The sequence below is a fragment of the Mixophyes fleayi genome, chromosome 10 (assembly GCF_038048845.1).
Source record: "Mixophyes fleayi isolate aMixFle1 chromosome 10, aMixFle1.hap1, whole genome shotgun sequence".
Classification (NCBI taxonomy): domain Eukaryota; kingdom Metazoa; phylum Chordata; class Amphibia; order Anura; family Limnodynastidae; genus Mixophyes; species Mixophyes fleayi.
In genome coordinates, this window is record NC_134411.1 from 81556627 (window position 1) to 81569097 (window position 12471).

Below are 12471 nucleotides of genomic sequence, written 5' to 3' on the forward strand. Positions count from 1 at the left end.
GACTCATTCCCCTCTCAGGGTACCACCACGCCACAAAGAGTTAACCCAGGTTTGTCCCAGCTGACAGTCAGCTGATCGTCTGTGATTGACAGCTCCCCCCCACCTACCCCCCTCCTTAAAGTTTATATACTATTATGCTAATGAAGCCTAGGGATCCGGGCTCCCATTGGTCTGCTGTCCCCAGTCCATTTGCCATTTGGATTCTGACGTCAGGGCAGCTATAAAACTCAGCAATGCTTTTAAAGTGCTCTGTTGAATGATCCTTGAAAATCCCCTTCTGCCTGACAGTGGTGCTCCCCTCTCACTGGTGTAAGGCACCCTAGCACTATTCTGGAAAACGTTTACTTTTAACCTCTTTGCAAAAACTTTTTTTGCCCAGCTTGAACCATGAAGTGTTAAAAAGACTAAACTAGTTTTTTTTTTCTCTGCTTAACCCGAGAGAGGCTTTAAATAATAAAAAAAAAAAGAAAGAGAGACAGAGAGAGAGAGACTGCAGACTTCGTGCAGCCGGATCGCTGGGATGCAGGCGTGCGCCAGGCTCTGCGCCTTTGCGCACTGAAGGGCGCAAGATCGCCTCTTTTTTTTCTTCTTCTAACTGCGATTTTGGGGGGAAAGGAAAAATAAAACAAGCTGGCTCACCCTGTGCCAGGTCACAGCAGCCTGGTGTCCCCTCTGCAACCTTTGTGGAGGACTGTGAGCAGCAGAAGGATGGCATCAGAACTGGCAATGAGCAGCTCCGACCTGCCCACTAGTCCCCTGGCCATGGAATATGTTAATGACTTCGATCTGATGAAGTTTGAAGTGAAAAAGGAGCCGGTGGAGACCGACCGCATCATCAGCCAGTGCGGCCGCCTGATCGCCGGGGGATCGCTGTCTTCCACCCCGATGAGCACGCCCTGCAGCTCGGTGCCCCCTTCCCCCAGCTTCTCGGCCCCCAGTCCGAGCTCCGGGAGTGACCAAAAGAGCCACCTGGAAGACTACTACTGGATGACCGGGTACCCCCAGCAGATCAACCCGGAGGCGTTGGGGTTCAGCCCGGAGGACGCAGTGGAAGCGCTGATCAGCAGTAACACCCAGCAGCAGCAGCAGCAGCAGCAGCTCCAGGGCTACGATGGCTTTGCTAGGGGGCAGCAGTACCCGTCCTCGGGTGGGATGCCCGGGGAAGACATTGGCTCTGCAGCCGCGGTGGTCTCTGCAGTGATCGCCGCCGCTGCAGCCCAGAACGGGGCACCCCACCACCACCATCACCACCACCAGCACCACCCCGGGGTGCACGGTGCCGGAGTGCCGCCTGCAGGAGGAGGAGGAGGGGGTGGTGGAGGAGGCAGCTCCCCGTCCTCCTCGGTGGTCGGGGGTCTCCACCAGCAGCCGCCCCACCACCACCACCACCACCACCACCACCTGCACTTCGACGACCGCTTCTCGGACGAGCAGCTGGTCACCATGTCCGTCCGGGAGCTGAACCGGCAGCTGAGGGGGGTGAGCAAGGAGGAGGTGATCCGGCTGAAGCAGAAGAGGAGGACCCTGAAGAACAGGGGGTATGCGCAGTCCTGCAGGTTCAAGAGGGTGCAGCAGAGGCACGTCCTGGAGTCCGAGAAGAACCAGCTGCTGCAGCAGGTGGAGCACCTCAAGCAGGAGATCTCCCGGCTGCTGCGGGAGAGGGACGCCTACAAGGAGAAGTACGAGAAGCTCTTGGGAAGCGGCTTCAGAGAAAACGGCTCCAGCAACAGCGAAAACCCCTCCTCTCCGGAGTATTTCATGTGAGTGTCACCCCTCTGCCACCACACTACCCCCTGGTACAGGGGGTCCCCACTCCCCCATCCCTACTTGTCCATGCTCTACTTTGGGACACTCTGGTGCCAAACTATTCCACCCATCCCTAGTAGTAGGGGAGATTTACTGTCCCCCCAAAAAAACTTATATGCTGCTTTAAGGATACACTAATATTCTTATTTATTGTTGGGAAGTTCTGATAAGGAGTGAGGACTTTTTTAATTTAAGTTCACCCATCTCGTGCATTTTAGATATGGCATAAAGTCCAATCACTGTCACTTGTCATCCCAACTGCTTGAATGGGCTGCTGTACTTAAAACTTTTTGTTTGCTAGATTTAGATTGGATTGTCACCCTTTGGCATGCAGCATGTGATGTTACATCTGATGGCACTCATACCAGATTTGATACAAAATAATGATCCAAGGAAGTAGTTATGCAAACCCTCATCTCTTACCAATAACTTCCTGCTTTAATTACTGCAAATAAAACCCATCAGATTCCCTCCAAAACTGCAGAGTTTTCTCGCCCCCCCCCCCTCCTGCTTAAAAATCCATAACTTATTTTTTGCATGTCTTTACACCACTGACCCATAACATTTTCACTGGTGTAGGATTGATATCTGGCTTCTGAGTGTAAACTGCAGAAAGAAGTTTTGGGGGTGTTAGCAGTCACCCACCAAGTGAACAGTATTTCATTGTATATTTGGGAGTTTGGGGGTTGCATTAACTTCTCTTCTTCACCAGTTCCCATTCTCTTTCTGAGTTTTGCCTAGTACTAATGTTAACTCTTGTGCACTCATATGAAGACTGGTCTTTGAAATTTGCCATCCACTTTACGTTTCCTATTTGTTTTGTTTTTAAGGTCATGAGTTTATGAGCTTGCTGTGTCAAAGACAGAGAGAAAAAAACAGAGAATTGTTGCCATCCCGAGTTCTTCATATGAGCTTGCAATAAAAAAAAAAAAATGTGAATTTTTAGACTATATCGCTGAATTCATCATTTTTGAGGTTTGCTGTCCTAAAAAAACATATAAGAGGAGATGGTATAAAGCAACCTGCCAAAATGAAGCCTGCATCAAACTCCAGTGTTTCATAAGACTTTATGGCCCAAAAATGAGTGACACTTGGCCTGCCATTAAACTCCCATAACCATCTCATGCATTACGCTTGCTGTTGTGTCTTAGCAACAAAGAACTGTAAATGTCATAGGACTTTATGGAAAAAGAGACGATATATTAATAAGAAAGCCTTGCATGCTGGACATGTTTGGTATAATTATTATTATTTTTTTTGTTTGTTTTTTTTTGTTGTTTTTTTTTGCTTGGAAAATGGACTCCTGGAAAATATGGCATGACATTCATTTTTGTATTTTAGTTTTTTTTTGTTCCTCATCACTTTTTTGAGTTGCAGACAAAAAAGTGCAACCCAGGCCCTTCTCTAAATAAAGTTTGCATCCGCTAAAGAAAAAAACAAAAAACTGCTTTTCGAAAATATGCAAAACTTCAATTTTATTATATTATTATTATTATTATTTTTAATGCACTGATTTGCTTTTTTTCCTCCAAAACATGTCAGAATGGATTTTGATATTTAAATGTGGCAAAAAATGTAAAAAGAAAAATATATATAGAAGGACCTTTGAAAAGATGTCTTATAAAAATTAACTCGTGTTGGGACTAAATGCTGTGAGCTAATGACAGTCTAAACAAATTTATTGTCAAAAAAAAATAAATCGAATATTCGCCCTTTTTTTTTTTGCATTTGGTTGCTGACAAATGTGGAACTCTATGGGTTTGTAGTCAATTTTAATCCTGATCTTTTTTATTTTGTTTTTTTGTACAATCTGTGAGCCCAGTTAAAATGTATGCTACAGATAAAAGAATGTCATAGATTCATTGGAACGAGTTAGATCTGTTTTAGATGTAGAACCTTTTAATGACTGATGCACTAAATTGTTTACTGTTGTGATGTTGGAAGGAGTTAAAATTTGCAATGGGACTGTTTATTTTAAAGGTAGTTTTCATTCAGAGCATGTGCTTGCAACTTAAATTTGAGTTGGGTATGTGTTAAAAAAAACAAAACAACCCATGCTTTACCACTGACTGTATTTGAAAACCAAAGTATTAAAAGGGTAGGTACCCTTATGTATATTTATGGGGTATATTCCATTCAAAAATGTATGGTTTTTTTTTGTTGTTTTTTTTTATTTAGTTTGTTTGTTGTTTTTTTCCTCAGAATTGAAGTATTTGGGACTGAATTTGCACTAAGATATAACCTGCAAGCATATAACGAAATGCAAATCTGTTTAGAACGCTAATACATAATGTATGAAGTTATAAACAAAACAACAAGAATATGGCATTACTGCACAATTTTAAAACAATGCAGATTTGTTTATTTGTTTTCTTTTATTTACAGTATAATATTGTGGTGCAGAACTGGATTTTCTGTAACCTCACAAATTCCACAAGTCTTAAAGGCAATAACCAGGAAAATTTTACCATCAGGGACTGATAAATATGTCTTTTACAAATGAACGTCAAGTTACCATAATAGATATAAAATCCTTGTCGGCTACTATGTTATTATTTTTCCTATGCATATTTTGCTGTGCAAAATTGTTTTATATTTTGCGTTACTAACGACATGTGTTGTATTTCGTGCTATTGTTATTTCACTTCTATGGTCATGTCAAAAGGAAAAAAAAAAAATAATCTACAATAATAAACTGCAGTTTTTGATTCTGTAACTCAGCCTGGAAGTTTGATTTTAAAATAAAATAAGAAAAGGAGGCTACGGTTTGTTTTTAAAATCTACTTTGTAGCCAGTGGTATATATTAATAAATGGTTCACAGTAGAGGCTGGTGTGAAAAATATCCTGCATTCTGAGGCTGTCTTGCTAGAATGCAATATATATTGACATCTAGGTTTTAACATATATATACTAATTTCCTTAACTTTGTGCAAGTTGCCTACTCTTCCCAGGATTCTCGATTTTCTATTGTTCTTCTCAGATGATCTCACCCCAAGAAGTGTTTTTTTTAAATAGAATTGTGCAGAAAAACTCTTTGCACCCCTGTTCAATCTCAGTGTCACTTTCCAATCATTGTCCAGACTCTTGTCACATCACTTTGCTGATGAATGCTGCACAAATCAATCTGTTTACTGCCGTATATTCATTAACTATCCCCTGCTTCAATTTTGTTTTTTTCCCCTTTAAACTAAAATCCTGTGTGCATTTGAGAGCACTGTGTCAAAAATCCAGGCAGACAGTGTTGGTAGTGACAGAATACGCTGTGACAAACTTTGTACGGAAGTCTCGCAGCTGCTAATTGCAACAGTAATTAGTGTCATGATCACATATCAATCTAGTGCTGTAAGATATTTTGTTAGAGAGGCATTTTCAGTCCACGTTAAGGTATAGGTGTGTATCAGGGCTTCCCCCCGAGCTATTTCGATTGTAGCGAGACCTTGTTCGTTTTAACAAGGTGAGATATATATATATATATATATATATATATATATATATATATATATATATATACACATGTAAATATATTATGTATGTAATTATGTACATTATATACAGAAATGAATATCATTTGACAAGGTCCACTGATATTTCTTCATGCTGATTATTTTAACAGGAGAACACCTCTCCTATATATAAATAAAAATTGGCAAGGCTTCTCTAATGATCACCGAACCGTCACCCTTTGACATTTGACCTTTTGTGTTACACTGTTGTTTGGATAATGATTACAGATCCATATTCTAGTTAATTTAGCTTCATATTCTAGTAAATCTTTAGTCAGAGGATAAACAGAGTTGGGTTTAGAGAGGCTTCACCTGTGGCAATAATCTCTCCCCATATTTAAAATGTTAAAAGTCCAGTTAGCATTTCATTTATTTTCACTGTCTGCCATTTTTATTTGTAAGTTATTGGTCAGTTGTGTTTTGTTGTGTGTTTTATATATATATATATATATATATATATATATATATATATATATATATATATATATATTTGGCCATTGTATTGGAATGTACACTTCTGCAAGCCATCAGGCAACGGGAGTGTTAAATGTTATAACATTATCAGCTCCTATAAGATGGAAACTGTAAAACTCACAATAAATTCTGGAGGACATAGAATGGAAATCTATGCGCTGGAGTGAATTTTTATAATTAAACATTGACGCTCTTAACCCCTCGTTTGCCATGGCCCAACCCATGACGTGAAAACCTTTCACCCTTCTGATACTCTCTCAACGTTTTACATATATATTGGGTGTAAATTTATGCTCTAATACCCCGAGCAATCTCAATCATGTAGTATTTTAAGAGAGGGGGAATGTGAGATAATTTCTGTAAACATCTGTCCTTTCAGACACAAGCTGTGATTGAGTTTTCCTCCAATCTCTTATCTTAAGTACATAAGGTTGCAAAATATGTTCCTTCACCCTGTATCTTGTCTGTCTTAACCCCTTGCGTGGTTGTGAAAATCTAGAGAAATACAAGTTGCACAGCTGTTTGGCTATTAAAGTTAGTTGTCCGACTTGGTGGTTGATGTTTGCTGGTTTAAACGCTGTGTGGTAAACAATGCATAGAGGCGTTTGCTGTTATATCTGTCAGATCTCTTGCCATTATTTTAATGTTGATCGTGTATTGATGGGTCTGAATGCAGACTCTTAGCGATTGAAATCTAGGCTTTGGAGAATGTTATGCAGCTCTATAGGGAATCTATAATCAACACTTGGCATCAGGAAACTTGTGCTTTTATTACAAACCATCGCAGCATCGTCTGAGTAGTTAATTACTGACATAACGCAAACCTGCTGTCATTTTTACACTGTTTGCCCTTAAACCATGGAGTTGCCCTTTTGTGATCCACGGTCTGTGTACCTATATAAGCATGTATGTATCATGGATTCTTCATGGCTGTTTTCCATTGTATCGTGCAATGTCACCAGTGTATTTGCAAAGGGCACATATTGAACGACGAATAAATTAGACACAAAAATAGTCATGTACGGTACTTTTGGACCTGTACAGTGAAATAACAATTTATTTAGCTGCTGCTGACCATACACAGGACCAATTTAGAGCCAATAGGTTATTTCAGAATATGTTTTATATTTTTGTCACAGTAGGAATCCTAAAAGGAAGTAATGTAGAAAAATATCCTAACACTGTATTGTCCCCATGTCCTGGTGTAATTGCCATAAAACGATACCTATGCCAATTACCTATCACCGTTTTCATGGCATGAACTTAATATATGGTCCCTTTTGAAAGTGAGAAACGATTTAAAAATGTCATACTATGCGGTATTAGATGTGTGTCAGAGGTGCTTTCAATAGGCCCAGTTTTGAGTTTCCAGATAAAAAAAAATGTATATGCATAACTATTAGACATAACCTCTGTATCATAAGTATTCTAATCAAGTGTGTTTTGCAGTCTTCTAACAGGCAAAAGATATTTTTTTGCGTTGAGTAAATAGGAACACACCTTTTAAAACATCCAGCAAGAATTCTGTTACTTACCACAGCATTTTGGTCTGTAGCATTTCAGCTTTGATGTGGAATCATTCATAATGTTTGAGAAATATATCCTTGAAGGCGAATACAGTATCATATATTCCCTGCTTCCTGTCCCGAGTTAGTAAATTATGTATAGAGTACATTAGAATTATCTTTTCAAATACCACAGATTGCTATCCTGGTAGCATAGCGTGATTTGAAAGGAAATCCTTTTATTTTATTTTTTAGAAAATAACTTTAAAGCTGTTCGTTTTTAACTCCCGTTAAGCAACACCTGCTTAGAAGTTCTGGAACCCACCCAAGTTTGTGCCAAGAAAATAAAGTTTCTTATTTTGTGCAGAAAACTTACATTTAAAAATATACACTTTTATTTTTTTTGCAAGACCGCAGGTGTTGTGAAATAGTTTTGCAGAATTGAAAAAAAAAAAAAAAAAATGCACACAAAAAGCTACACATTTATCCCTAGAGAGAACGACATGTCATTTTAGCCTACAAGTCACAAATTTTGATCTATTATAATTGTAAGTCATTTTTCCAAAAAATATTTTTATAATAATAATGAAACATTCTGTTTGTTGCTGTTTTGAGCTTTTTTTTTTAAAGATAATATTTTGGATGAATATATTGGAAAAAGTGTAGCTTACTAGCGTGCAGTCGAACTTTATAAATTCCAAATTGTAAAGCGCTACGGAATTTGCTGGCGCTATATAAATAAATGTTGATGATAATTTGCCTTGTTTTAATTCTCACAACATAAAAAAAGATAAAATGACACACAAGTCATATAATATTACTTAGGCCGGTATTGACATTGCTACTTAAACGTTTTCAAATATAAACCTGTTAATATGCGCTGTAAATTAAATCAATGTTTATTTTATGCAGGAAAGTAGATGGCAAGATCATGTCAACCCAGAGATTAATATTAGCCAGATGACAAGGATCGGGCAGAGGGTTAGGTGGCCAACCAATCAGACAGTCACAGCGTTTAATGATTCATTCAATTCTACATTCACCCTCATGTCTTGGTCTAATATACATATGGGTTGCAATGTGTATAATTACTTATGAACCCATTAATACATTGATAAGCAAATGGCTACAACAACAACCCATAAGCCACCTCTGATAAGATTTCCTCATTTGCATCACTAACATTCTATGACCGGTTTACAGAATGTGATTTACAACAATTGCACTTAGAACATAGAGGTCTGCAGTACCAACACATAGGCAGAATACTTAGGTATATAATTATCCAACAAATCATTGTAAACCACACCCCTTTCTTTCTTGCTCTGTGAAATCAAAATTTCTGTGCTGTTATTAAAATATGTACTGTAGATGTCATTCTTTGGGGTATATACCATAATAATACAGTATGGAATGTGTTTTCAGGAAACAGAAGCTATTTTCTCTTTTTGAAAGGCTGGTCATGTAGCATTTGGATAGGTCTATATATTTTAACATGTGTGTGTGTAATATATATATATATATATATATATATATATATATATATATATATATATATATATATGTCTCTCTCTCTCTCTCTCTCTCTCTCTCTATCTCTCTCTCTCTCTCTCTCTCTCTCTCTCTCTCTATATATATATATATATATATATATATATATATATATATATATATATATATTATACTTAATTTTTATATATATATATATATATATTGTATTTTATATATATATATTGTTTTGTTTTGGAAAAAGACAAACACTTCTGACTCCCATCCTCAAGTACATACAACATATTTTTATTTTCCTAAAGCAAAGCTGTGAAATGTTGTTCTATTAGGCCGTCCTTTGCCGTTCTTGCAGTTATACCGTCGAAACGCTTCTAAATTCCGTGAGAATGGTCAAAACTATGTGCGATCTACAAAAAAAAATATATATAGGTCTTCCTTTTACAGCAGGGATAAGAAACAGCAAAGTTATCTTTACACTTTCAGTTGTGTATATGTGTATTTAGCGCGGATCATTTAATGGTGTACTTACTGATTTCCTGAAAAGGGGCGTTTTTTTGTTTTTTTTTATTTGCTGGTGCGGAGACATAAAACGAAATAACAATACATAACGATGCACGTTTGGGTTGTTATATAAGAAGTAGACAGTGATACCATCTTTGCCCCCCTACTATACTTTATGGATAAGATACAATAGGATGCCAGTGACTTTCAGAATACACTCCATTGTTATTTTACTGATATCTGCAAAGGAATGGGGTTAACACCTACAAATGTGTGTGTGTGTGTGTGTGTGTGTGTGTATATATATATATATATATATATATATATATATATATATATATATATATTTATTTATCATGCAACTGGCACAGAAGAAACCTTTATTGAGAGCACCGCATTGGCAACTAGTTCTAGTTTAATCAGTTAATCACATTTCCTTTTAGTCTTGCCTGTGTGTATAAATATATCACCTCATTTTCCACTGCAGGTAGATGTGTCAAGTTTCAGAGCTAGAAAATGCATGTGAGCAACTTGGGTCTTACTGCAATGAAAGCAAGAAGAGGCATTATAGAGGGGAAAATCAGTGCGGATGATACAGCAGGGGGAAGTCTAATTTACAGTAAATTCAAAGTAAGCAGAATTTAACACATAATGAGATTTTCGGCAGGCAGGTTTAAAAAGGTGTTTTTTCCCATTTAAAAACGTCAATACACTTTCTTTGGATTATATCGTCACTGTCAGCCTGGCAGTTTTAGGAGGCTGGGCAAGGTCACGCTGTCACACGCTAAGGAGCACATATGTTCCCTGATAATTATTCATCTGCGGACAACTTTCTTATAATTTTGGAAGGAGAGGCGTTTTGCGTTGTGCAATTTTACCCCTGAGCTGCTGCTTAGAGGGAGAGCTTAAAACATTGTCTACAGAGGAATCATTTCAATCCTGACTTATATTCTGCATACTTTAGCCACATTTTCCAGAGTTTAAATACACCTGGTGTAATCCTTTACTTTGTATTAAACAGCTCTGTAAAATTTTATTGCAGCAATGTTTTATGTGTGGGTGGTTTAGTTGGAGCACATTAAGTACATTAATCCTTTAACACAAAATTTACTTTTATTGTTCCGTAAGAAATTAATTATGGAACGTTACCAAATATCCAACTAACTTTTTTTTAAATTTTTTTTATTGTTTATTTTTTTTACGCAATTACTATTGCGTGCACACGGTTTCAAGTCTTCAAATGGTTTATAAGTCTATATAAATACTTTATAGATTTTATTGGGCATGGTGTACATCGTTTATTAACCGCTTAGTGTACAATTCTTTGCAAGGGCAGACACCAATTTCATTCCTAGATTTTTTATTTCATTATCGTAGAGACCAGTAAATGGTGGGATTTTATGCAGTGAGATTATTATTGTTTTAACATGAATTTATTTAGAGCCACACAGACACACACTTTGACCTTTGGGCAGATTGCAAGCTCTTTAGTTTACAGTCTGCCTTGCATGTCTCTTTGAATCATTTTACTTTTGATATTCTCAGTAGAATGTTTCTAGGTTCTAGGACTTTTCATTGGAACACAGGTGATTGTGTCAGAGACAGGTTTGGAATGTTCAGGATAAAGCATTAATCTACCTACCTGTACTTTGGGGAGAATTCAATTCCCTGCCTTGTTTCGAGGTGTGGCTCCGGAACACACGCCACGCAATGTAACAGAATCAATTTTTTCCACCTTCCCCATAGAGGTACGCGGGAAAATCTGTGATATTTGGGTCTCTTTGTACATGGATTTGTGTAGCTGAGACTCTGAAGTGTTGTTATATCACAATTACACATATGTATGTACATATACTTTGAAATATTGAAGTGAACCTTTCTTAAATAAAGTCTCAACAGGGCTGGTGACAAACACGTCTCACAGTGTGTTCTCTGCAGTCAGACCAAGGCCTTTAGGTGCAATTATAATTACATTGTATTAGAGATGTATCATGAGAAACATCCCATTGTCCCTATAATACTGGCTGGGTTTTTATGCAGAAGTATATTTTTTATAAACTACCTGGGCATGACACCTCCATGTCTTGGCAAAACATTCGGAGCTTGAAAATGAGGATCCTTAAAATGGTGTTAAATTACCCACATTTTCTATTAAAAAAAATAGGAGCACCAGTTTCTCACTTTTACCAAACAATAGTGATAAGGGGAAGATGAGCGCAGTGTTAAGCTTATTAGATTATGGGGGTAACAACGCTAGAAGTTTTGCATCCAATTTCTGCTGATTCTGGGGGTCATGTTGAGTGGAACGCAACTTGCGCCTTCAGCATATAATATTCTTTTCTACATCTGAGCACGGGAACAAGCCGGTCATTTCAGAACGAATGTTTTGTGAGCTTGCGCAGAAGTAAATAAGAGTGACGTACAGCCAAAATGCAATTTACATTCATTATGACCCCCCTATATGTTTATATGTCTATGAATTCTCCCCAAAAGAGGCTCTATTGACTTATCTGTAGTACTGACATAATTCTTGTATAGGGGTAAGTGCCTTTACCTTGTACTATGTAGTAGAAGTTGGAAAAACACAAATCAATTTATCTATCTATCGTCCCCAATTGTAAAGCGCTACGGAATATGTTGGTGCTATATAAATAAATGATGATGATCTATCGATCTCATATCTATCTCGCCTATCTATCTATCTATGTCATCTATCTATCTATCTATCTATCTATCTATCTATCGTCCCCAATTGTAAAACGCTAGGGACTATATAAATAAATGATGATGATGATCTATCTATCTCATATCTATCTCGCCTATCTATCTATCTATCTATCTATCTATCTATCTATCTATCTCTCTCATATCTATCTCATATCGATCTATCTATCTATCTATCTATCTATCTATCTCATATCTATCTATCTATCTATCTCATATCTATCTATCTATCTATCTATCTATCTATCTATCTATCTATCTATCTCATATCTATCTATCTATCTCATATCTATCTATTTATCTATCTATCTATCTATCTATCTATCTATCTATCTATCTATCTATCTATCCTAATGACTTTACTGCAGATTTGGTTCAAAGTTACATCTTAATCTGATCACCCTACTTACTACGTTTCGTCAGGCAACTTGCCAAGTCTAAAGGAAAA

General features: G+C 37.4%; 1 protein-coding gene across 1 annotated transcript; it reads left to right on the top strand.

Moving 5' to 3' along the window:
- The first annotated feature begins 263 nt into the window (after positions 1–263).
- MAF (MAF bZIP transcription factor) lies at positions 264–4522 on the top strand. Its single transcript, XM_075188988.1, has 2 exons — positions 264–1760; positions 2637–4522. Exons 1-2 carry the CDS (start codon positions 709–711, stop codon positions 2641–2643), a joined length of 1059 nt encoding a protein of 352 aa, XP_075045089.1. The 5' UTR covers positions 264–708; the 3' UTR covers positions 2644–4522.
- The last annotated feature ends 7949 nt before the right edge of the window (positions 4523–12471 follow it).

Excerpts from the sequence above, each read along its gene's own strand:
- MAF (XM_075188988.1), top strand. The coding sequence starts at position 709 with ATGGCATCAGAACTGGCAATGAGCAGCTCCGACCTGCCCACTAGTCCC.